General features: G+C 44.4%; 2 protein-coding genes across 2 annotated transcripts in view; one reads left to right on the top strand and one right to left on the bottom strand.

The window, feature by feature from the left end:
• RNFT2 (ring finger protein, transmembrane 2) overlaps window positions 1-7,698 on the bottom strand; it is a 37,222-nt gene extending 29,524 nt beyond the window's left edge. Inside the window, exons 1-2 of the mRNA XM_060249988.1 lie at window positions 7,612-7,698; window positions 4,016-4,467 (exon numbers count right to left, since the gene is read on the bottom strand). Of these exons, the coding sequence (XP_060105971.1) occupies window positions 4,016-4,098 (83 nt within the window). The 5' untranslated portion in view covers window positions 4,099-4,467; window positions 7,612-7,698. The remainder of the gene's footprint in view (window positions 1-4,015; window positions 4,468-7,611) is intronic.
• Window positions 7,699-8,056: 358 nt separating this feature from the next.
• On the top strand, window positions 8,057-20,979 carry SPRING1 (SREBF pathway regulator in golgi 1). Its single transcript, XM_060249379.1, has 5 exons — window positions 8,057-8,393; window positions 11,624-11,780; window positions 13,602-13,753; window positions 16,469-16,582; window positions 19,360-20,979. The coding sequence occupies exons 1-5, from the start codon at window positions 8,283-8,285 to the stop codon at window positions 19,441-19,443; spliced, it is 618 nt and encodes a 205-aa protein (XP_060105362.1). The 5' UTR covers window positions 8,057-8,282; the 3' UTR covers window positions 19,444-20,979.
• The last annotated feature ends 550 nt before the right edge of the window (window positions 20,980-21,529 follow it).

Raw genomic sequence — 21,529 nt, 5'->3', positions numbered from 1 at the left:
TCTCAACTATAAATACATGTTGGTGGGATCTGAATTGGCAGTAACTGACTGGGAAAGAGACCTTGAGAGTCATGGTAGATAACTTGCTGAAAATGTCAACTGTGTATGACTACAATAAAAAAAAGGGAAATTCAATGCTGGGGATTATTAGCAGGGGAATTGAAAAATCAACCAATGTCATAATGCCGCTGTAGAGATTAATGGTGTGGCCTCACTTGGAATACTGTGTACAGTTCTGGTCACCACACCTCAAGAAAGATATCATAGTATTGGAAAAGGCGCAAAAAAGAGTAACTAAAATAATAAATTTAACCTATGAAGAAAGGTTAAAGAGGTGAGGGCTCTTTAGCTTGGAGAAATGATGAGTGAGGAGTGACATCATAGAGGCTTACAAAATTATGCACAGGACAGAGAGGGTAGAGAAAGAAGTACTTTTCTCCCTTTCAAAACAAGAACTCGTGGACACTCAATGAAATTGATGGGCAGCAGGTTTAGAACACGTAAAAGGAAGTACTTCTTCACCCAAAGAGTAATTGTTAAACTTATGATTTACTGGAATAATATATTCATTGAATATGTTGCAAACTGCCCTGAGACCTGTTGGGGAAGGGCAGTCTAGAAATCAAATAAATGATTAACATGTGGAATTCACTGCCACTGGAAGTGGTGGCAGCTACAAACATAGACAGCTTCATGAGGGGATTGGATAAACATATAGAGTCCACCAGTGGCTATTAACCACAAGATACAGATGGAAATACTGTCTGGGGCATTGATGCTCTGTATTCTTGGTGCTTGGGCAGTCAGTCTTCTGGAGTTCTGGCCTCACTGGTGGACCTCCTGATGACACCTCTTTTTTTGGCCACTGTGTAACACAAAGCATTGGACTTGATTGGGCATTGGCCTGATGCAACATGGCTTCTCTTATGTTGTCTTATGAAGACCCACAGATGGAGCATGGCAGAACACAGCTTCACTCTGCCAGAATGTGGAGCAGTGGAACAGCATCTAACTCTGTCTTGCCAGCCCAGGCACAATGGAGCCAGTGAGAAGCATGGTGGCGCTATGTCAGTCCTGGTGCAACAGGGCCAGCAAAGAGAACCCCTCCAGCCTGCTCTTCGGCATTCCATCAGGTGGAGAGGGCATGTTGGGGAAAAGGGCTGGTGGTCATATTCCAGATGCATTTTGGCCTCTCTGTCAGAGACATTTTTTTAAAAATAGTTCAGGGCTCCCCATACATTTTCAGCCCTGGGGCATCTCTGGAATTCTAACACAGTTATAGTGGGCACAGCCACAAAATGGCTACCACGGGAGGCGGGGCCTAACACTAAAAGTCAGGGAGTGACGTTATGCATAACTCCAAAACAGGTCTTAAGTGTTTCAAGTGGAAACTCTGTTTAATGGAATATCCTTTAAAATTAACATATTGTTTAAAAATATTGTCTTGCATACACACAAAATAAGTATACTTAAAGAGCTAGTTAAGAAACCCTCATCTGGCAGTCTTCGTTTGCAGGCATCTATTGCAGTTATGCAAAGAGGAAAAAAAAATGCTTTTTTCCTGGTTACCTCCCTTAATATGAGCCCATCTCTCGAGAGCCCAGTCATTTCCATAGAATCATACAGTTGGAGGGGACCATCTAGTTCAACCCCCTGCTCAATGCAGGATCAGCCTAGAGCATCCCTGACCAGTGTTTGTCCAACTGCTGCTTAAAGACTGCCAGTGAGAGGGAGCTCACCACCTCCCTCGGTAGCTGATTCCACTGTTGAACAACTCTTACTGTAAAAAACTTTTTCTAATATCCAGCCATTACCTTCCCAGCCTTCATTTAAATCCACTGTTATGAGTCCTCTCCCTGCCCTCCTCTAAGTGACAGCTGTTCAAATACTTAAGGAGCAACCATGTGCCCCCTCAATCTCCTCTTCTCCAGACTGAACATTCCCAAGTCCCTCAGCCTTTCCTCATAGGGCTTGGTCTCCAGGCCCCAGATCAACCTTGTTGCTCTCCTCTGCATCAGCTCCATTCTGTCCACATCCTTCTTGAAGTGAAGCCTCCAGAACTGCACACAAAACTGACTAATGCAGTGTACGGTGGGACTAGGATATCTTGCAGTTTGGATGTTATGCTTCTGTTGATACACTCCCAAGATCACATTAGCTTTTTGTCGCTGTATCACACTGGCTGCTTATATTTAAGTTACTGTCCACCTGCACCCCTAGATCTTGTTCACACATACTGCATCCAGTATGCGTGTTCCTAATTTTAGGTACCCAGATGTAGAACTTGGCACTTACCATCTCACACTATCGCTTGTAACAATGACAGAGGTCTACTAACTGGCCAGATTTTAATAGAACCACAAATTATTTTTGAAAAATCAACATTTGATGTAGTGATGTTATTATCAACTTCCACCGGAATTATAAGCATATGTTCAAATTGGGAAGATCTGATGGTCTCAGTAGAGATTCCAGTTAGGTGAATTAAGCATGGTAGCTTTGCAGCCCTAACTGTATTTAGTCAGAATTAAGTCCCACCGTGTTTTTAGAAAAACTGCTATTTCCACAGATAAAGTACTTCACATAAAAAGCCACTGACAGTATTATACCACGAACATCAGAAATAAAATAAACCCCACCTAGTTTCTAAAAACCTTTGACAGGCACCAGGAAAGGCACCATGGCACTGGTGCCATGTTAGAGTTCCCTGGAATAGGTACTTTTAAAGTCCTCTTAATCTAATATAGCTGATCATACAGCATTACATTATGAACATTTATTGCAGTCCTGCTTTTCAGTTTTAAAAACAATTCTTAAAAACTTGAAGTAGTTTACAGTCAACTGAAAACAGCATAGAAAATATGCAATTGATTTAAATCAGAAAGCAATACAGAAAAATGAGAAATCCAGTCCATCGCTCCCTCTTCTCTAGAAGAGAACTCCCACCCAAAGAACACCCATTTCCACCAGTTTCTTGAATGCGCCAACTGACATGCCCATGCTAGCTTTCCAGCACAGAGAGTTCCAGAGTTATGGCACCACCACTTAATATGCTCTGGCTGTCACAAAACATTCTTCACATGGTAACAGTATGTAGAGTGTATTCTGACAATCTGAATTTATGGGGTGAGGGAGAAAGATAATGTATAGAGCAGGGGTGGCCAAACTTGCTTAACATAAAAGCCACATAGAATAAACATCAGATGGTTGAGAGCTGCAAGACATGAGGATCAGGTGTTTGAGAGCTGCAAGGAAGGAAGGCAAATAACTGGGGAAGTGAGAGGTGGAAAGAAAGCAACTTTAACTTTAATGCATTCTCCAAGCCACCAGCTGGCTTGGCTTGGAGAATGCATTTAAAGAGACAAATGCCTTCTCCAAGCCAGCCAATGGAGCAGTGGGGACTTCAAGAGCCACAAACTATGTGTGAAAGAGCCACATGTGGCTCCTGAGCCACAGTTTGGCCACCTCTGGTATAGATTCTTCTGAAATCCAGGTAGTTATGTGGTATGGGGAGTTCATTTATCTTCTGTCCACTTCAGCAAGCAACATCTTTAATAACAGAATTGACATATGCAATGAGATCTTCTAGAACAGGGGTGGCCAAATTTGCTTAACATAAGAGCCATACAATAAACATCAGATGTCTGAGAGCCACAAGATGTGAACATCAGATGTTTTGCAGCAGAAAGGCAGGAAGGTATTTTCCAAGCTGCTGGCTGGCTTGGCTAGGTGATTTAAAGAGAGAAATGTCTTTTCCAAGCTGGCTGATGGAGTGGTGGGGGCTTCAAGGACTACACTATATGTGTAAAAGAGCCACATGTGGCTTCCAAGCCACAGTTTGGCCACCCATGTTCTAAAAGGTAATATAAAACCATCCTATCTACCTGCTTGGGTCCAAGGACACCAAAACATCTGCTCCTTACTGCCAAAAACTCAGAATTGGCTTTGGAAACCCAGACTGCCATTTCTCTGGCACATTTTCATTCACCAAGCCCTCAGCATTCAAAGGACTCACCTTTCAGGAGGAAGGCTATCAGTGATGCTGCTGTGTCGTCTCTGCATCTTCCTTAACACTTTGAAACACAACACACTCAACATTAACGTGGCCAATCAACGGTGCCCAGAGTGGCTAGTGGCAAGGAGTAAGAAGCGACACCCATTAACTCGATGGCACAGATCACAAAGGAAGATTTCAAAAGACTGGCCAGGAACTGTACAGCGAGTCAAGGGATACAAAGAAAATTATAACTCTTCAAAGTTTCACGGTTAATGTATTAGCAGGATCCAGCCGAAAGAGGTCTCCAGGAATGGTAAGAAAGAACTGGGTTTTCTTTTTCTTTGGAAAGCACATTGAAGCTGACAATCGAGGTTTAGGGAAGACACAATATCTTCAGGTTCTGAAGGAAGTAATTGAAGATTGAGCCATTTGTCCACAAGATGGTCCAGACCTGAAGAAGTTAGCAAGGCCTACAGAAGAGAAGACAAGAGGAGAATACTATCAGAAAGCCCCAATTATATTTAGAAATTAAAACAGGTCTCAAAACATTTCTAGTTTGACTCAGCAGCACATTGGAAGAAGGGCTTTTTTGGTAGAAAAAGCCCAGCAGGAACTCATTTGCATATTAGGCCACACCCTCTGACCACCATTGTTACACCTCTGACCAACATTGTTGCAGAAACAGCCCCGCAGGAATTTATTTGCAAATTAGGCCACATCCCCTGACGCCAAGTCAGCCGGAACTGCGTTCCTGTGCATTCCTAATCAAAAAAAGCCCTGATTAGAAGTATTCAGTCTGGCTTGAATGATATGGTGAGAAAAAGCTAAGCCAAAGAGATGCTGGAGAGACATAAATACTGTGTCTTACTTTTCGTATAGGTCCCGGGACCCTGATGACAAGGGCACTGTCCAGCATCAAGGCAAATGTGAACTTCACCCATCCCAACATTTCTAATCTTTGCATGTTGTGCAAAGATTAGAAATGTTGGGATGGGTGGAGTTCACATTTGCCTTGCAAAAAAATTTACAATTTAGTTATTGCTGGGGGGGCAGGAATAGAATTTCACCACAACAAAAATGCAGTGCTGAGGACAGATCATTGGATCCCCCTACAACAAGCATGGAACAGTTGAACTTTGAAAAAAGAATGTAATCTATCAGCTGATGCTATGCAAAATTGGGCATTACTTTGGAGATAATCCTAGAAAGGTAATATGTCCACCTTTTAAACATGTAAATAATTCTTCTGAAACAGTAGTGGGGGAAAGACCCATTAAAGAGCTATGTCACTGAAGATCTGAAGAGTCTTTTTCAAGCATTTTGGAAGTTCACTGCAATAATGTTGGGAATACTGGGGGGGGGGAGGAAGGCTCCCACCCTTCTGGCTTTCCGCAAATGATGCAAAACTGAATTATTAAAGAGGGCTCTTTACAGAAGCTATAGGGTAGCACTGTACAAAAGGCATCATAAAGTTACTTGAATAAATGATCAGGGACTGCGGTCTGTACTACTGTGTAGTTTGCTGGGTTGAATCTTACTATGTAACTTTGCATCATTTAACGTGTCATGTTAACACGTATGCTTTGCTTAAACTTCTGGTTGATTCTACAACCCAATCCCTATTTCATTGTTTATTGAACATCCCATTTTGTCGATGGTATTGACTCAACTCATGTAAATCAGCCTTAAATTCAAGTGAGAAAGGTGGATGATAAATAACCTAAATTTAAAAAAAAAAATCCCTGCACACAGAAAACCAGCTTGTCAGGGAAAGGCTACTAAGCTTACCGTTTCCTTGACATACTATATGTGGAAGAATTTTTTGTTTACAGAGGATGTAAACCCAACCTGCATTCTATTGTAGATTACTACAGCACAAACTTCCTCATACGCAAGCAATTTTAGAGGTAGTACACTTGTGGAATATGTCACTTGAGACTGCAAGTAAAGGGTCATTTGGTTGAATGCTCTGCGATTTAAAAAAAGAAAAGAAAAAAACAAGACCTTACATAGAAACCTATTGTGCCAGGAAAAACATGCAACCTTTATATGAGCTGTCCCCTTCAATGAAAGCTACACACACAGCAGAACGATGTGCTATATTAGAGTGCACCACTACAGACTACAGGATGGAGATGGAATTTTTGAATGCTCTCTTGTGTGAAAAGGTTCCCTTCAATCAGTCTGGTCAAAACCCTCTCCCTTGGAAAGATACGACTTACCAAACAGGTCACAAAAGTACTCTACATATCAAGCAGACAGTAGAATTCCAACCTCTGTTACTTCAGGCTGCAAATACATTTAAAAAAAAAAAAAAGCATTCCTTTTTGAGGGGGGAAACCCCACTCTGAATACAAATAATCAGCATGGTAAAGAGAAGGGTTCTAATCTAGCCTTCTCCTTGACACTCAAGGTTTCTACTTGCAGGAGGCTCTTCTTACACAGAGGAACAGTCTGTCACACAAGCCCCGATCTGCAGTATGAAGTGCTACAGTCCAGGTGCAGGCTGACCACTTGCAGAGAAACAGGCCCTTGCACACAAGGCCATGCAATGAAATGAGAGGGCAGAAACGGTAGCAGAGGCTGTACCACTTTTAAAAGTCTGCGTGGGAAGGATTACAATTTTCACGACTGCTCCATATTAATAATTCTTTGCATGCAGAAAGCTAGCAGAGTGAGGACTTATTCTTCTAGGAAAGAAAACCTGAGCTACAAATGCTGTAATTGAACTTAAATTTAATTTAGTTTTTCAATTTATACCCCGCCCTATCCCACAAGCGGGCTCTGGGCAACTTACAACATTAAAAACCTTACAAAAACCTTAAACAAACCACATCCAGACAAATAATATCATAATTTCAAAATCTGTAAAATTACAAAATCACAGAATCCAACATAACTTAAGCACCTATATGGTGAGATGCTGATAAGGTGCTGGAGGAAGCCATGACTTCAGGGAACACCCACTGGATCAGTTAAAAGCCCGGTGGAAGAGCTCCGGCTTACAAGCCCTGCGAAACTTGGATAAGTCCCGCAGGGCCTGGATCTCCAGCGGGAGCTCATTCCACCAGGTAGGGACCTGGACTGAAAAAGCCTTAACCTTGTTGAAGACAGTAGGGCGTCCTTAGGACTCGTGATCACAAGATGTAGGGCAGCTGTAAAAGAAATGAAACTTTTCATTTCACCTGAGGTACTTTTTTATTTTGTAGGAAACCTTTTGCCTCAGGCACAACGCAGGCTAAAGCGATAAAGCCCATTAGGACAACCCCAGCATTCTACACCTTCCTTCTGTCTCAACCTAACCCACCTCAAAGGGTAGTTGTTGCAAGGATAAAATACAGAAGGGGGGGAGAACACCGTCGTAAACAGCTTCTAGCCTCTTTGGGAAATCAAAGCGGGATATAAATGTCTAAATGAATAAATGCTACATATGTGCAGAGCAGACCCCAGAACACTGCAGGGCACATGAGGTTATGCAAGGGAGAAGGAAGGGGACCAAATTGGCATGATGCAGTTACCCCCGTTAATTTCCTTGGAACCTCCAAAGACAGAAAGAGCTCCCTTTGCATCTTCCCAGCTGCAAAACCCACCAGCTTGCCCAGCTCCCCACTCACCTGCCCCTTAAGACTGAGGCCCCCGAGGTTGTAGCAGGAGCAGCAGCCAAAATCCCGCCTAAGCTCCTCCCTTCGGGCTGCCTCCTCTTCCCCTTTCCCCTCGGCCTAGCCAGCACATGACTTCCGACTCCGCCTCGCTTCTCCTCTTCCTTCCCGGTTGCTCCGAACTGGACGCCGAGTAACCCTCTGACTTCTTTCGTCCTTGGGGGGTGGGGGAAAGCGGGTTGGGGGTGCCGAAGGGATGCGGATCCTTTCCGGGGTATTTTAGAAAGGCAAAGAGAAGGAACCGGTTTCTGCTCCCCCACCCTCTTAATTCAGATCTACGGGGAGGGGGGGGGGGGGGTTCCTGGACGTGACTTGCTTGCGTGATAAACAGATAGGAATTATTAAAAATTTTTGCATGCCCGGAAAAACTAGACGTGCCGGTCTTTCTCTCGCCCCTCTGTCCCTGCCCAAGCCAAGCCTGGCATAAGAGCCTCGCCCGCCCAGATCTCCTCTCTGCAGGCCTGGCCTGGGATGGGGTGGGAATGGCCCGTCCTCCCCCAGGCTCCCAGATGGGCTAGCAAGGCCGAAGCGAGTGCAGGGCAGCCGAGAGGCCGGATCCTCCAAGCAGCCGAGCCGCGAGCCTTCCGCTTCTCCCGGGGCATCGAGCAAGGGCCGGGGAACCATCCATGGTGCAACTGTTCGCGCTGGTGTGGCGGAGGCTGCTGCGGAAACGCTGGGTGCTGGGGGTCGTCTTCGGCCTCTCCCTCATCTACTTCCTCAGCAGCACCTTTAAGCAGGTCAGTGGGGTCTTGGGCTGGCCTCCCCACCCCCCCGTTTGTGTGTGCGTGTGATAGAGAGAAGTGCTGGCAAGCTGTGTGCCCGCTAAGCTGAGTTAGTGCGAGCTAGCTCACAGTGCTTTGGGCACTGGCTCGCACATTTTGGTCTTAGCTCAGAAAGGATGGCCCCAGAGCAAACTGATTTATGTAGTAACAAAATCACTTGCTCACAACTTTAATGCCAGGAGCTCCACAGCTTAGAGAGGAAACATTGCTGGCAAGTCACTTCCAACCTGTGACAGCCCTATGAATAATGTCCTCCAAAGCACCCTATCATTGACAGCCCTACTCAGATCTTGCAAACTGAGGGCCTTGCCCTCTTTGATGAAGTTACTCCATCTCATGTTGGGTCGTCTTCTTTTCCTGCTGCCTTCAACTTTTCCTAGCATGATTGTCTTTTCCGGTGATTCTTGTCTTCTCATAATGCAATCAAAGCTTCAGTTGAGTCATTTCAGCTTCTAGGAAGAATTCAGGTTTGATTTGATCTAGAACCCACCGATTTGTCTTTTGGGCAGTCTGTGGCCACTATCTGTAAAACTCTCCTTCAACACCACGTGACAGTGTGGGAATTTGAACCTGGGTCTCCCAGATCACTGTCTGACATTCTAACTGTTATACGACATTATCAAAGCTGTTTTAATACGGCTTTGTATTTATGCATATGCTCAAACTTGGATTGTATGTAATAAGGACTGAGAAGCAAGCACTCTGCCCATGCTCAGGGGACTCTGCCTAAGTAAGCATTCCATTACAGCCAGATCTCAGTTGCTTAAAGTGCTTTGACGTTTTGCTCTTTCAGAAACTCAATGATGCTGATTTTTGCTACAATGAAAAATTATCCAGACTGACTCAGTGCAGTGTTTTTAAAAACTTCACTCAACAATGCAATTTTAGGTGTTTCCGTTAAAGTGTTTGCAGTGGTAACAACAGAACTGCATTCCAGAACATTTTGGAACAGAGCCCTGGTTTAAATCAGGAGGACAATGTTGTCAGCTATGCTTGAATACCCCTTGAGAGCATGAGTGAGGCATAAGTATATCTAGATAATAGTATTGTAGTATATGGATGGATATATTGGTATGTTAAAAGTTTTTTGATAGAACTGGTGTGGGTGAGCAAATAATTGTTTTATTTCACAAGGACAGGACAAGAAGGTGGAGGGTTTTAAGTGCCAAAAGGAAGGTTTGGGAAAAGGGGTGTTGCAAGGAAGAAGCAGAAGACTGTAGATTTATACCCCGCCCTTCTCTCTGGATCAGAGAGTCAGAATGGCTTACAATCTCCTATATCTTCTCCCTCCCCCCACCAGACACCCTGTGAGGCGGTTGGGGCTGAGAGGGCTCTCACAGCAGCTGCCCTTTCAAGGACAACTCCTGTGAGAGCTATGGCTAACCCAAGGCTATTCCAGCAGTTGCAAGTGGAGGAGTGGGGAATCAAATCCGGTTCTCCCAGATAAGAGTCCGCACACTTTACTACATGAAAGGACATTTTGTTTGCCAGGGCAGTATAAGCTGCAGGTATCCAGTAGGGGAGAGCCAATTGTTTGGGGTTTGATTTTGTTGGTTTAAATTATGAACTTTTTCATTTGTAAAAGCTGTGTGACTCCATAAGGAAAGATGGGATATTTAAATGAATAAAATTAAACATTCGGTATGGACACAGTAGATGCCTCCCTCTCCCCCAAAATTGATTCACTCCATTTGAACTTTTTTTTTGTAAAAAAAACAGCATTTATTTTTCTCCATTTGAGTCTTGACTGTGACTTGACAGCTTCCATTTAAATAATGTTTTTAGAATGGTGGCATGTGGGGGGATTTCAATCACTGGTGAAGGGTGACTCAACTGCAAAAGTGGTAATGTTCCAATTTCCACCCAGCTGATTCACCCAGATTTTCCCAGCCCTTCGCCTTCCCCTGGCTTAGGAAGGATGTTTCAAGATCATTATTAGGACCATCTTCAAACAAATGGGATCCATGGGAATTCATGGGGGAAAGGAAATCTCATCTCCCCCAACCCCCTCTGTTTCCTCCCCCCCCCCACTGCCCCTAACTTTTATCTCGTTCTCCTCCTAGTGCAGGCAGCAAGAAACACTTCCTCCGTGTTGGACACAATTGAGCTGATATTTATTTATTTTATTTTTATTTCATTTATATCCCGCCTCCCCACCGGATATAGTAGACGCTGTCCTTTTGCATACACAGATATCACCTTTAACACTTTGGGGGTCCACTCCCTCATTTTTAACAGTTTGGATTTTTTTTCCTGCAAGTCTGGATTTTCCCACTCCCCACACTCGCACAATTTGCCGAACTAAATTGTAGGTGTAGCTGGCCTTGTTGTGTGGTTGTTTGGATCTTTGCAGATAAAACCCTGAAAACACTCCCTCTTTATTTACTACAATTCTGATGGTTTGGAGCACACCCACCCCACTGCGGGTGATTTCTTGCACTTTTGTATAGCTAAGTCTGAAATGCAGCATTGTGTCAAGGTGTAATGCATACATGTTGCTCACCTTTAGATGCATGTGCACTAAGAATTCATTCTGATTAAGACACTGCTATGATTGAAAAATCACCCACTTCCCTTGAACATATGAACATATGAAGCTGCCTTATACTGAATCAGACCCTCGGTCCATCAAAGTCAGTATTGTCTTCTCAGACTGGCAGTGGCTCTCCAGGGTCTCAAGCTGAGGTTTTTCACACCTATTTGCCTGGACCCTTTTTTGGAGGTGCCAGGGATTGAACCTGGGACCTTCTGCTTCCCAAGCAGATGCTCTACCACTGAGCCACCGTCCCTCCCCTGTTTTAACATATATATCCACATTTCATTTACCCACAAAAGTTATGCCCTGCTCTTTCTAAACAATACTCTCTCAACATTTTTACTATGTTTTTGAGTGTTCAATATGCTTCACATGTATTATCTTGTCCTACTCCTTACAGCAACTCTGTAACGTAGGCCAATAGGCTTATCCTCATTATTGCAAGTGGGAGGCTGAGGCTTAGAGTGAGTTGCTTACCTAAGAGAGATACAAATCAGGGGCCTCCTAGTTCTTAATTCAGTCCCTTAACAATATCTTCTGTGTGATAATGCGTGGATCAGTCATATGAACGTTTTCCTGATGTGAGTTGATGTATCGTCAGGAGAGCAGGAATATAGTTTCCATCCCTCACCGCTCTGTTCTGTTTCAGGAAGAGAGAGCGGTCCGAGATCGGAATCTCCTCCAGGTGCAGACCGAAGACCGCCCCATTGCTTGGAAAGTGCAGTTCCATTCAGGGAACAGCAGCCAGCCAAGTAACCAATGCAGGAATTCCATCCAAGGGAAGCTTCTCATTACAGATGACCTGGGTAAGTCTCTTTTCCGAGGTAGCTGCAGGAGATCATGGATTATCCCACTTTGTGGCTGCCCGGTAGTATCACTGAGGCTTGAATCCTATGCATGCTTTTTGTGTTGTACTTGGGGTTTGCTTCTGGTGCAGCAAAACTAAGCTGCAATCATCATGCATGCTAAGTTGGCATTGTAGGGTTTCATTTGTACTGGGGCTCAGTCCTGCAGCTCAGGAAAGTACGGTAATAATGAAGCCAGATGTTTCCCTGAACATGTGCACAGTGTGTTTCCCTCACTACTGAATAACAATAGCCAGTCAGGGATTAGGGCTTCAAATGTTAGGTGTATTATATCCTCAGTCTGGGCACCCTGGGAGGTGCTCGAGCCCCTACATCATTTCAGTAGCCCTTTGCCTCTCCAGTTCCACCTGTAGGAGATTATTTTTTAGACAGGGTGACCAGAACAATATGCAAAGTTCCAAATGCATTAATCTGTCAGGTTGGGAGAGTTAATGTGTTAATTACACAAAAAGAATTTTGTTTTGCCCATCCAGTAGAAAGTTGCTATCCAGCAGTTCCAACTAGATCAGGTGTGGCCAAACTTGCTTAACATAAGAGCCACATAGCATAAATGTCAGATGTTTGAGAAGACATGAACATCAGATGTTTGAGAGCTGCAAGACAGGGAGGGAGGAGGGAGGGAGGCAGGCAGGCAAATAGATGAGGGAGGGAGACATGGGAAGAAAGCATTCTCAACAACAACAACAACAAAATTTTATTTGTATCCCGCCCTCCCCGCCGGAGCAGGCTCAGGGCGGCTAACAGCATAATTCATCTTAGTTATACAGAAATAAATAAAATTACATTTAAACATGAACATTTTAATTAAAATTCTAATTGAGTTTTAAAAATTAATTAATTTAAATTAGTAAAAGTGCTAATGCTATGTTTGCTTTTTATGATGGTGGTTTTCCTTAGCTTCCTTAGCTGCTGGTTTTCCAAGCTGCTGGGTTGCTTGAAGTGGTTTAAAGAGACGAATGCCTTCTTCAAGCCAGCTGACAGGCTGGTGGGGGCTTTGAGAGCCATGCAATACGTATGAAATACATATGAATACATGTGGCTCCTGAGCCCCAGTTTGGCCACCCTTGAACTAGATGATCATTAGGGTTTGTAGAATCTTTCGGGCTCAAGCGCCGTGTTCTACTGGAGAAAGTTTTCCTTCCAGACGTTTCATTCTCAGCTGCGGAGAACATCCTCAGTGGCGTTGCAGCCATAGCAGGCGCTCTGACCTTCTTGGCTGCTGTGCACTCAATGCACAGCAGCCAAGAAGGTCAGAGCGCCTGCTCCGGTTGCAACGCCACTGAGGATGTTCTCCGCAGCTGAGAACGAAACGTCTGGAAGGAAAACTTTCTCCAGTAGAACACGGCGCTTGAGCCCGAAAGATTCTACAAACCCTAATGATGTTACCAGCTGTGAAAACCTGAAATCTTTGATAACTAGATGATCCTTTCGACCCCTGCCCCAACTCTAATCTTTGCATAGCCAAGCATGACAGTGAGGGAACTGAAGTTCCCAAAAGCATGCTAGGGCCAAATTTGACTCAGTGCCACCACTCCTCCTGGAATGCTGTGGTGCAGTGTCAATTCAGGCCCTGGTGCACTTGGGAACATTGCTTCCTTGATGTTGCGCTGGGCTGTGCAAACATCAGAGTTGGGTGGGGGAATCTCTGACCTAAACTGTGCTTGATGGCATAGCAACATCTGCTTTGCACCTTAGTTCTAGTGTTTCTGAGCACACGTGCTGTTGCTCAGTCCCGCACTCCTAACCTGTTTCCCTTTGCAGGCTACATCTGTGAGAGGAGGCATGTGCTGGTGAACGGCTGTTGCAATGTCGATGCCCCCAGTACAAAGCTGTACAGCTGTGACTCATGCCTGCCCAATGGCTGCTGCAGTGTGTACGAGGCGTGCGTGTCCTGCTGCTTGCAACCCAACAAGGTAGGAGACTCTGGCTGCGCAGCACTGCTTTGTCATCTGTTAAAGAGCAGGGGGCAGTGGCACAGGGAAGAAGCAGAGCCCCTGGCCAGGCACTTTGCTCAGAGTTGCACGTACTCTTGCAGGGCTGCACATGGATCCAATTAAAAATCTCCATCCATTTTTAAAAAAATTAGAAGCATGATCCTCCTCGATGGTAGATTCAGCAAACCTTCCAACATTTTCCTAAGTGCAACTCTGATGTTGGCAATATTTTTCACATCCCTTTAAGCACCTTCTTAATTTTAACAAGCCAAAGGTTTTTTTTCCCCATGCACCCCCATCATTTGCTGAGTTTTCAAATGCATTTGTCCCTCCATGTGTGCTCCAGCACAACAACAAAGAAGCACGGTTGGGAAAGTTTCAATCTGAAGTCTTAGATGCTCTTAACTAAACATGATTTGGGGGGGTGGGGGGTGGCGGTTTCCATTACAGCCAGAGCTCATTGCTTGAAGTGTTTTGACATCTTTTTGCTCTTTCAAAAACTCAGTGATGCCGATTCTGCTACAATGAAGAATTGTCCAGGCTGACTCAGTCCAATGTTTTTAAAAGCTTCACCCAGCAATGCAATTTTAGGTGTTTCCGGTAAGATGTTAGCAGTGATAACAAAAGGTGTGATGTAGTGCTTAGAATTCTATGTTAGAACCAGGGAGGCTCAGATTTCGATCTAGTGGTTAGAGTGTTTCACTTGGACCCCCCAAGTTTCAAATCCATACTCTGCTATGGAAGATTGCTGGGTGATCTGGGGCAGTCACTCTGTCTCTCTAGCCAACCTTCTAGGGTTGTTGTGAACATGGGAGAGGAGAACAATGCTAGAAGTAATTTTAAGTAGCTTGCAATAAGAATGGGGTATAAATAGCTGAACAAATAAACAACTCTGCCATGATACTTACTTGGGCTGGTTGCTCTATGCCAAAGAATTATTGTGCAGGATAAAATGGGATGAAGGGACCACTGTGTGCCAATCCAGCCTCCTTACAGGAAGAATAGCATGAGAACCAAATAGATCAGTAATGCCAGTATAAAATGAATTATTAATTAATTTTAATGCAAGTCCATACTGTAACTGCCAGTGGCAGGTAGTATCTTAGGAAACTAGTTAGTACTGTGCCAGACCTAATTCAGGATTGTTGCTCTAAGTTGGCAGTGGCTGTCCAAAATGTTAGGACTTTCCCAGCCTAGTTACCAGAGGTCCTGTTATCAGGAGATAATCTGGGATTGAAGCTGGGGTCTTCAGGACACCAGGTTGGAGCTCCACCACCAAGTTAGAGACCAGGTGCTCATTGTGACAGAGGAAGCAGATTTTTCTTCTAACACAGTGCTTGCACTGAAAGATTTGTGCTTTTATCTGCAAGGAACAACAACAAAAAATGCCTTTGTTTCAAAAGCAGTTGTTTCATTTGTATGCAAATTATGAAGATTTCATTAATTGATTGCAACTGAAATGATTGTCCTTAAATGGATGATGGCCCTTGTGCTCAGGGGAGAAAGGATATTTAAAGTCCGTGCTCAGGACTGAACTATAGAGCTTTTGCTTGAAAAGCATGGGTTCTGCCCCTGAGGTACAGCTCCTCCCCCATTTATCAATCTGTTCTCATCATTCAGTGGCTTTCTCATATATACACACACACACACACAGACACACACAGAGAGCATTCCAAGGTTGAAACAATTTTTGCTCGAAGTGATCTCATGTGACGTGAAAATCCTGTCGGTAGCCACTTGATGCTGGAACCAGTTGCTGAACATGCAATTGTGAATCAGCCCTGCAACCCTTGCATTATCCCTTTCGGTGTTTGTTTTCTTTTCATCCCTGTTTTCTAGTCTGTTCTGAATGTTTTGCTCAACCTCCAGTTTTGTATCACCACAAAGTGTGCTTTCTACTTTGGTGTTAAATTTGTTGCAGAGGGCAGCCATATGGGTCTGCTGTAGAACAGCTAGATTCAAGGCCAGAAGCACCTGAGACTAACATGATTTTTGGCATATGAGCTTTTGGGGAGTCAAACGAAACTACAGCCAGGTTTTAACTGCACTCAATGTTGGTAGATTCTCGTGAGTCAGATGTGGCTAGCAGTTGTCTCCCCCTGAGACTCAACATGGATGTGATGCTCGAAGTTCCATGAACAGTTCTCCCCAGTTTTTAAAAGACAATAACAGCCACATGAAGACCCAGTTTGGATCAGAGTTAAAGTAGGTCAGGGGCAACTTTTTATATATTATTTATTTGGTACTTTTTCTTACTCTAAGGAATTCAGAGTGGCATGCATGGTTCTCACCCTTCTCCCACGGTGTCTTCAGAAGGTCAACCCTAGGAGGTAGGCTGACTGACTGGCACAAGGTCATCATCACAACCTTTATTGTTAAAACTCAATCATCAATAAATTGCAATAGAATCTATAGACAAAAGGAACATCTAGAAGCATAGAAAAGCAACTGGCACAAGGTCCCGTGGTGAGTTTCAGGCCGAGCAGGGATAGTAACCTGGATACCTGAGGAAGGGAACGTTGACTCTCAAAAGCTTATACCTTGAAAATTTTGTTTGTCTCTAAGGTGTTCCTGGACTTCAGTGTAGTTGAGTTAATTAGAAATTGCAAAATGCTTAGTGGCAGCCCAACTCAAAATGTCATCCCTTTCCTGCCCTCTTCGAAACGTCCTGTTCTTCCTTCTTTTCCCTTCCAGCAACGTCTCTTGGAACGCTTTCTAAATCGAGCCGCCGTAGCCTTCCGGAACCTGTTCATGGCAGTGGAAGACCACTTTGAATTGTGTTTGGCCAAGTGCAGGACCTCTTCGCAGGTAAGAGGCTTTTTTTGGGGGGGGGGGGTGGAGGCAGGAAGTCTTCGGCATGCTCCCTTCTGTGCTTGAAACAGCAGAATTGGCATGTCTGTTGCAGATTTCCAGAATATCGTGTAATTAGGGCTTCAGTCCTTTTCCAGCACTGTATCCACACATCAGCAAATATTGCGCTATCATTGCACTGCAGATATAATTTACAAGTAGATTTTCCAGTGTGGACAAGCCCAGTCCAGTTTTGAATGACAGCTGCATAATATCAAGCAGGGCTTTTTTTCCTGGGGGAATGCAGAAAAAGAGTTCCGGAACCTCTTTGTGGAAACAAAATTCTCAAAAAAATGTTTACAAGTTCATGAGGGACACCCGAATGTTTCTCCATCATTTCCCTCTTGAGAGTTCTGGTACCTCTATCAAGTAAGCTATGATACCTGATATCAAGTAAAGTTTGACTGCAGCACTGACAGTGGCTTGCAGGAAACCAGCTTGTCCACTCCTCTCTCCCCCTGCGGGACAAGTGAAAATTGTCTTTTTTGCCCTGCTCACGGCTGAGGTCCAGGAGTTCAGTCACGCAGCTTGAAACAACAGGACTAGAATGTAGATGTTGTTCCAGCAAAGACCTTAAATGGTCCCTGCGAGGAGGTGGAGATGCAAGCCCCAGCCTCCTTGCTCTTAAAGGCGCCATACCTGCTTCTGGCAATGAATGTTCTCTTGGGGTGGGGGTGGCTCAGGGCTTTGCGAGGCTTGACAGGTAAGTTGTGGAGAGACCTCAGGTGCTGCATTGGGCTTCAGAGTGGAGGGCTGTGGGTCCATATCTGAGTCAGAGGGTGAGGCTGTAACCCAGGGTGAGAGGGTTGGCTCAGGCTCCCAGATGAATCTCAACTGCCTCCTTCTGTGGTGAAGTGCTCAGCCCCTCTTTACCTGTGATCTATCTGCCTGACAAGGAGGTGTCCATACTCTGGTCTGTGACTTTGTTCTGTGTGTGCTTGATCTTTCCTAAGTGATATTGTGGGGCTCCTCCACTCACACTGAATGTCTATTGCCTAAAACCTCTCTCAGGCACACAGGTTGTGGATTATAAGTAGGTCAGGCCATCCTCTCTACCCTTCTTACCTCTTTTAGAATCTCTAGAGAACCATGACTATTTCCCTTCTGAGGTCCTCTCTGTCATTGATAGAGAGATCAGCAGGCAGGGTAGCCCAGCCCCCTTTAAGTTTGGTGTAGTGGTTAAGTGTGCGGACTCTTATCTGGGAGAACAGGGTTTGATTCCCCACTCCTCCACTTGCAGCTGCTGGAATGGCCTTAGGTTAGCCATAGCTCTTGTAGGAGTTGTCCTTGAAAGGGCAACTGCTGGGAGAGCTCTCTCAGCCCCACCCACCTCACAGGGTGTCTGTTGTGGGGGAAGAAGATAAAGGAGATTGTAAGCTGCTCTGAGACTCTGATCCAGAGAGAAGGGCGGGGTATAAATTTGCTGTCGTCATCGTCTTCTTTGTAATAACAGGCTTTCAATCATTTCACACAGTTATTGGTGGTTGGGGGTTCAAACACTGTTTGCTTCACATGTTGCCACCATTTATTAACATCCTATTCAGGGGTGGAAAATGGTCAGTAAAATCAGGAAAAAGTCAACTTTTACATCTTGGTCATTAATTTGTCAGTTTTTTAAAAAATTGATCAGTAAAGTCAGTATTTCTTTGTTTTTATAGATACAATTTGTGGGGTTGTTTTTGTTACTGTTGTTTGGGGGAAACATGATGACTTCCTAGTAAGAAGACAGGTTTTTTTCAGTTCAACTCAACAAAAAACATGGTTGTGACTAGACACCTCCAGACCTTTTTTATGGAATTGGCAACAACTAAAGTTATTTACAATAAACTGGATAAAGCTTTGAAGTTGGTGCAACTTCCTTGGTCAAAACTGTAACAAATGTCAACAAGGCTGTCACTGAACTCATGAATGATTATCTTACTTTGACAGACAGCCTATACTAGATATAAGCACTTGTAACATTTGGAAAGTTTGTAATGTGTTCTGTAGAGGCATGGTAGAACTAGGAGATGATGCATCAAATTTAATTTTTCTTCATTTTTTAAAAAATGGGCGGCCTCACAGTAGTTATGTTTTGTTCTTGTAATAATTATGTATGATTTTAAATATGTTTTGCTGTTTTATTATCTGCAGTATGTGGTTATTTTAAAAAGGGAATCCCCCCCCCCCTTAAATTTTGTACAATTATGAAAACATTCTCCTATCTTCATAAAATATATATTTTTAATTTTGGTCAGTAAAATCAGTAATTTTGACTCTGACTAGTTTCCACCCCTTTATAGTATTATATATTATACAGAGAGTTTGTGGCATGAAAATATGTACACATATACACATACACACCAAGATACTAACTTGTGGTGTGGGTGTTTCTTTCCCTGCAATACAAGGCCCGCATAGTTAAACAAGGAGATGACTTATTTATGGTTTGCATAACACTGAAGAAAATAAGGTAGAAATAGCAATGTTTCTTTCCCCTTTGAACTTTTGAACTATTTCCCTATTTCAGTATGTTGGATCTTATGTTACAGATTGTCAGCTAGCTTTGAGCTGATCTTCATCTCAGCTTCACTCAGTCAGACATTTCTTCTCTCTCAACTCCCAACTGCTCTTTCAACTCCTGTTTTTCAACTGTTGTCTTAACATTCTGGCAGGTCTCATTGGTTGCTCTTAAGGAGAGGCAAAACCTAATCTGTCTCTCATAGATGTATTTTCTTTCTCTCTCTCCCATGCAGAGTGTGCAGCATGAAAATACCTACCGTGACCCTATTGCAAAGTACTGCTATGGCGAGTATCCTCCAGAGCTCCTGCCCGTATGAAACTGACAAGGAACTCGAGACAGTGCGGGAGAATGAAGATGCTATGAGCAGGAGAGCAACATGGCAATGGCTTTTGCCTTTAGATCCTCCTGCTGCAGTTTGCAGCGATGCCCACAAAGAACAGTGTCCCTTTAACTGCCTGTTGTCATCTCCCTGCAGTCAGAAAATACTCTGAAAGTGATGGGAATCCTTCCAGTATGGAATCAGGCATTGAACAGTGGGCCTGGGTCATTGAGCCCCATGTTAAAAATATGCACGCTGAAGCTGAAACATATTGCTCCATAGATCACGGACCTTCTGGACATAGTTATGAAGAACGACCTATACCCCACTAGATGGTCAAACACCCAAGTGACTTCTTGGGGGACTTATCCTGCACCCACGACACAAACATTTTAATGTAAATATGATTTATTTATTGAGATCCCATGGAAGGTTGCATTTGCTGAAATGTGCTGATGATTCCTGAAGCAGAAAGGCGCCAGTGGTGGGCTATGTTTGAATGCTCGGAAGGCACCTGACTTATTTCTTTTAACAGGATTGCTCTTCCATTTTGTCCAGCCGGCTCCATTTATTGGTTAGCACCCACCTGCATTAACACCTTTAAAAATGTTTTAAGGAGGTGCCACGTCCAGCTGGGGCCTGAAGTTCTTCCAGAAGTGCAACAGCTCTACAGAGATCAGTTCCCCCGAAGGAAATGCCATCAGAATGTGGACTGTATGGCACCATATCTCTGCTAAGCTCCGCCCTTTCCCCAGGCTACAAACTGTCCACCACCCCCAAATCGCCAGAAATTCCCCAAGCTGGAGGTGCCAACCCTACAACCATGGTGTAGCAAGCAGCCCTCATTTTTAACACAGTCTCTGGGCTTTGAACTGGCTGCTTCTAATGGAGCAGATAACCAATTCCTCTACCAGTGGACAGATTTGGAATTTAATAATTCAACTCTTACGGATGTTGCAAGAGAAGTTTTCCCCCAAAACCAAGTGGACTGTCAGTGCATTCACTAGTTTGCAACTGCTCATTTACAGCAATGTGCCAGTCTTGAGCAGGAAGGAAAAGGCAACCGATGAACCAGGATGTTTTGCAGCTCCAGGTGTGCTTAGTTTGGAGCTGTCAGCCTTTTGAAGATGCTGCCTCTCCCTCCCAGAGCATCCACAGCTGGTCTTGTAACTGGTCACCTGCTGATCTGGACAGAGCCTTCTGCAGGTTCTGAACTAGCCACCGGTGAGATCTCTGGCTGCAGAATGCTTTAATATTGGTGGGACCCTGTCCTTTCTTCCAAGAGTATGTTTGTAGACTCAATGCGTTCTTGATATACTCCCTCTCTTCTGAAGAAACTGAATGAATATGAAGTTTAAAATGGGGAGACACATGGGCTGGCGGGGGTGGGGGTAGTAGGCCAGTTGGCAGGCTTGGGCTCCTAGTGGTTGCTGTGTTAGGCAGAAAAATGGGCTTTTGGGGGAGACCTTGAAAGTGTGATTTTTCCTCCTCTTATTATGGTGCACAAGTAAAAAATACACTCCTTCACAAACTGAACTTCTCTTGTCTTATTTAATGGCCAGGGACGCAACCTTACAGACAGAAGGCCTTCTGCCTGCCAGGGTGGAGTAGTAAAGCTGGGAAGAAGTCCCCACCTAGGGCTCAAGCCCCTCCTGCAGAAGATCTGAAATAGGCAGAGCTGCCCATACACACACCCCCGTCCAATTTGCCAGTGTGTTTGGCCTGTTGGGTGTGTGTGATGTGTCATCAAGTCATTTTTGACTTAGAAGAAGAAGAAGAAGAAGATGATATTGGATTTATATCCCGCCCTCCACTCCGAAGAGTCTCAGAGCGGCTCACAATCTCCTTTATCTCCCTCCCCCACAACAGACACCCTGTGAGGTAGGTGGGGCTGGAGAGGGCTCTCACAGCAGCTGCCCTTTCAAGGACAGCCTCTGCCAGAGCTATGGCTGACCCAAGGCCATTCCAGCAGGTGCAAGTGGAGGAGTGGGGAATCAAACCCGGTTCTCCCAGATAAGAGTCCGCACACTTAACCACTACACCAAACTGGCTTAGGGTAACCCTGTGAATTAATGACCTCTGA

Source organism: Heteronotia binoei, chromosome 11 (genome assembly GCF_032191835.1).
Source record: "Heteronotia binoei isolate CCM8104 ecotype False Entrance Well chromosome 11, APGP_CSIRO_Hbin_v1, whole genome shotgun sequence".
Taxonomy (NCBI): domain Eukaryota; kingdom Metazoa; phylum Chordata; class Lepidosauria; order Squamata; family Gekkonidae; genus Heteronotia; species Heteronotia binoei.
The sequence above is the reverse complement of the archived record's forward strand: the minus strand, read 5'-3'. Positions and strand labels throughout refer to the sequence as shown.

Bases quoted from the DNA above. Each gene is read 5' to 3' on its own strand.
- SPRING1 (XM_060249379.1), top strand. From the start codon at position 8,283: ATGGTGCAACTGTTCGCGCTGGTGTGGCGGAGGCTGCTGCGGAAACGC. The intron at 8,394-11,623 runs GTCAGTGGGGTC...GTTCTGTTTCAG, and splicing joins TCAGCAGCACCTTTAAGCAG to GAAGAGAGAGCGGTCCGAGA. The intron at 11,781-13,601 runs GTAAGTCTCTTT...TTCCCTTTGCAG, and splicing joins TCTCATTACAGATGACCTGG to GCTACATCTGTGAGAGGAGG.